The 1,430-nt window shown below is 51.3% G+C and overlaps 1 protein-coding gene across 1 annotated transcript in view; it reads right to left on the reverse strand.

Annotated features, from left to right (window-relative positions):
* Positions 1 to 970, reverse strand: part of GPKOW (G-patch domain and KOW motifs) — a 9,000-nt gene extending 8,030 nt beyond the window's left edge. The window contains exons 1-2 of the mRNA XM_007958378.1: positions 798 to 970; positions 6 to 28 (exon numbers count right to left, since the gene is read on the reverse strand). Coding sequence (XP_007956569.1) covers positions 6 to 28; positions 798 to 970 — 196 coding nt within the window. The remainder of the gene's footprint in view (positions 1 to 5; positions 29 to 797) is intronic.
* Between the last annotated feature and the right edge of the window lie 460 nt (positions 971 to 1,430).

Below are 1,430 nucleotides of genomic sequence, written 5' to 3' on the forward strand. Positions count from 1 at the left end.
TTCCTTGGGGGCTTCTGAGGGCTTCACACTGATGCCAACATACAGGGGTGAGGTTGACAGAGTTAACGGTCTATGGGTTCTGAGCCACATCCCTTTATCCAGAGAAAATACAAAAGCCAAACTCAACCCCTTGCTCCATGCCCTGTTCTCATCTGGCTCTCCTGTTATATCTCTGATGGTGTTATCTCTGGATTCTTTCTCCTTCCTCAACTCTTAAATGATTCCTTCAAGGAATCAATTTTGGATATTCCGTTCATTCCAAGACCCACTTCCGTGAATTCCACAGTGATTTGCTAATCACAGTCTCCAGCTCAGACTCTCGACCCAGCTCTAGGCTCCAGAGCAGCCTCCTTGGCGGTAGACTATATCCTGGAAGCCCTTCCCTCAGGTCCTCAGACTCCCCTTTCTGTATTAAGCCGATGAGAGCCTTCTTCAACTTGAATCTGCTGCTCTCCCCCAGTGCCCATATCGGAGTAGCCCCCATCGCTTCAATTGAGACAGTAGAGGTCCTGTCATCCTCCCCTCCTTTTCCTCTCTTAGAACGCACACACCTTAGCGTTTCCAAGTCCTAAAGACACTCCTTCTCAGTAATGCATCCTCTCTTCTCAATCCCCACAGCTGTCAAGCCCAATTTTCCCAACCCTCCTACAAGCTCCCGCCTTCGCGCCTCCGCGAATTTCCTCAAGCTGTTATTCAGCCTTTCTAGGTCACCTTCACTATGACAACCAACTCAGACGCCCCCTCCCTCTTGAGCCCACCACACTGATTTCTGGAGGGTGAGGTACCCAGCGCTTCACCTTTGCAGCTCCCTCCCTTCCACAGTCTTCAAGAAATCCTTCTCCAGGGCGGCCCTCGCGCTGTCTCTCAGGTCCACCAGCCGCCTCCGGAGGGACGTGCGACAGAATCCGAAAGAAACTGGGGCAGTAGAGACTGTCCCCGACCGCGAAACGCTATCTTCAGCCTCCGCCATCTTGCCCGTCTTCGCAGGCCAGTGCGCTGTTTGCCGGGAAGTTTAGTTTGGGCTGGTTCCCCAAGTGCAGGCGGACGAGCACAAGAACTACTTTACCCATGAAACACCGTGGCCTTGGCGAAGGCGGATATGAGGGCCATAGGAAATGATTATTGCTCTTTTAAAATAAATGGGAACGCGTCGGGCCAAGCATTCCGGGAAATGTAGTTCTCCACGGGCTAGGCGCTGGATCTAAAAACCTAAAGGAAACCAAACGCACTGCCATCTAGTTGATTCCTACTCAAATGATCCCCATAGGGATTCCAAGGCTATAAATTTTTAGGAAAACAGACTGCCTCATTTGAATCCTGCAGAGAGGCTAGTGGGTTCAAACCACTGACCTTTTGGTTAGCAGCCAAATGCCATAACCACTGCACCACTAGAGCCCCTTATAGGCGCTGGAAGGTCGATTCTGATGTGG

This window comes from Orycteropus afer, unplaced genomic scaffold, assembly GCF_000298275.1.
Source record: "Orycteropus afer afer isolate SDZICR_OR568_19922 unplaced genomic scaffold, OryAfe1.0 scaffold00946, whole genome shotgun sequence".
NCBI lineage: Eukaryota > Metazoa > Chordata > Mammalia > Tubulidentata > Orycteropodidae > Orycteropus > Orycteropus afer.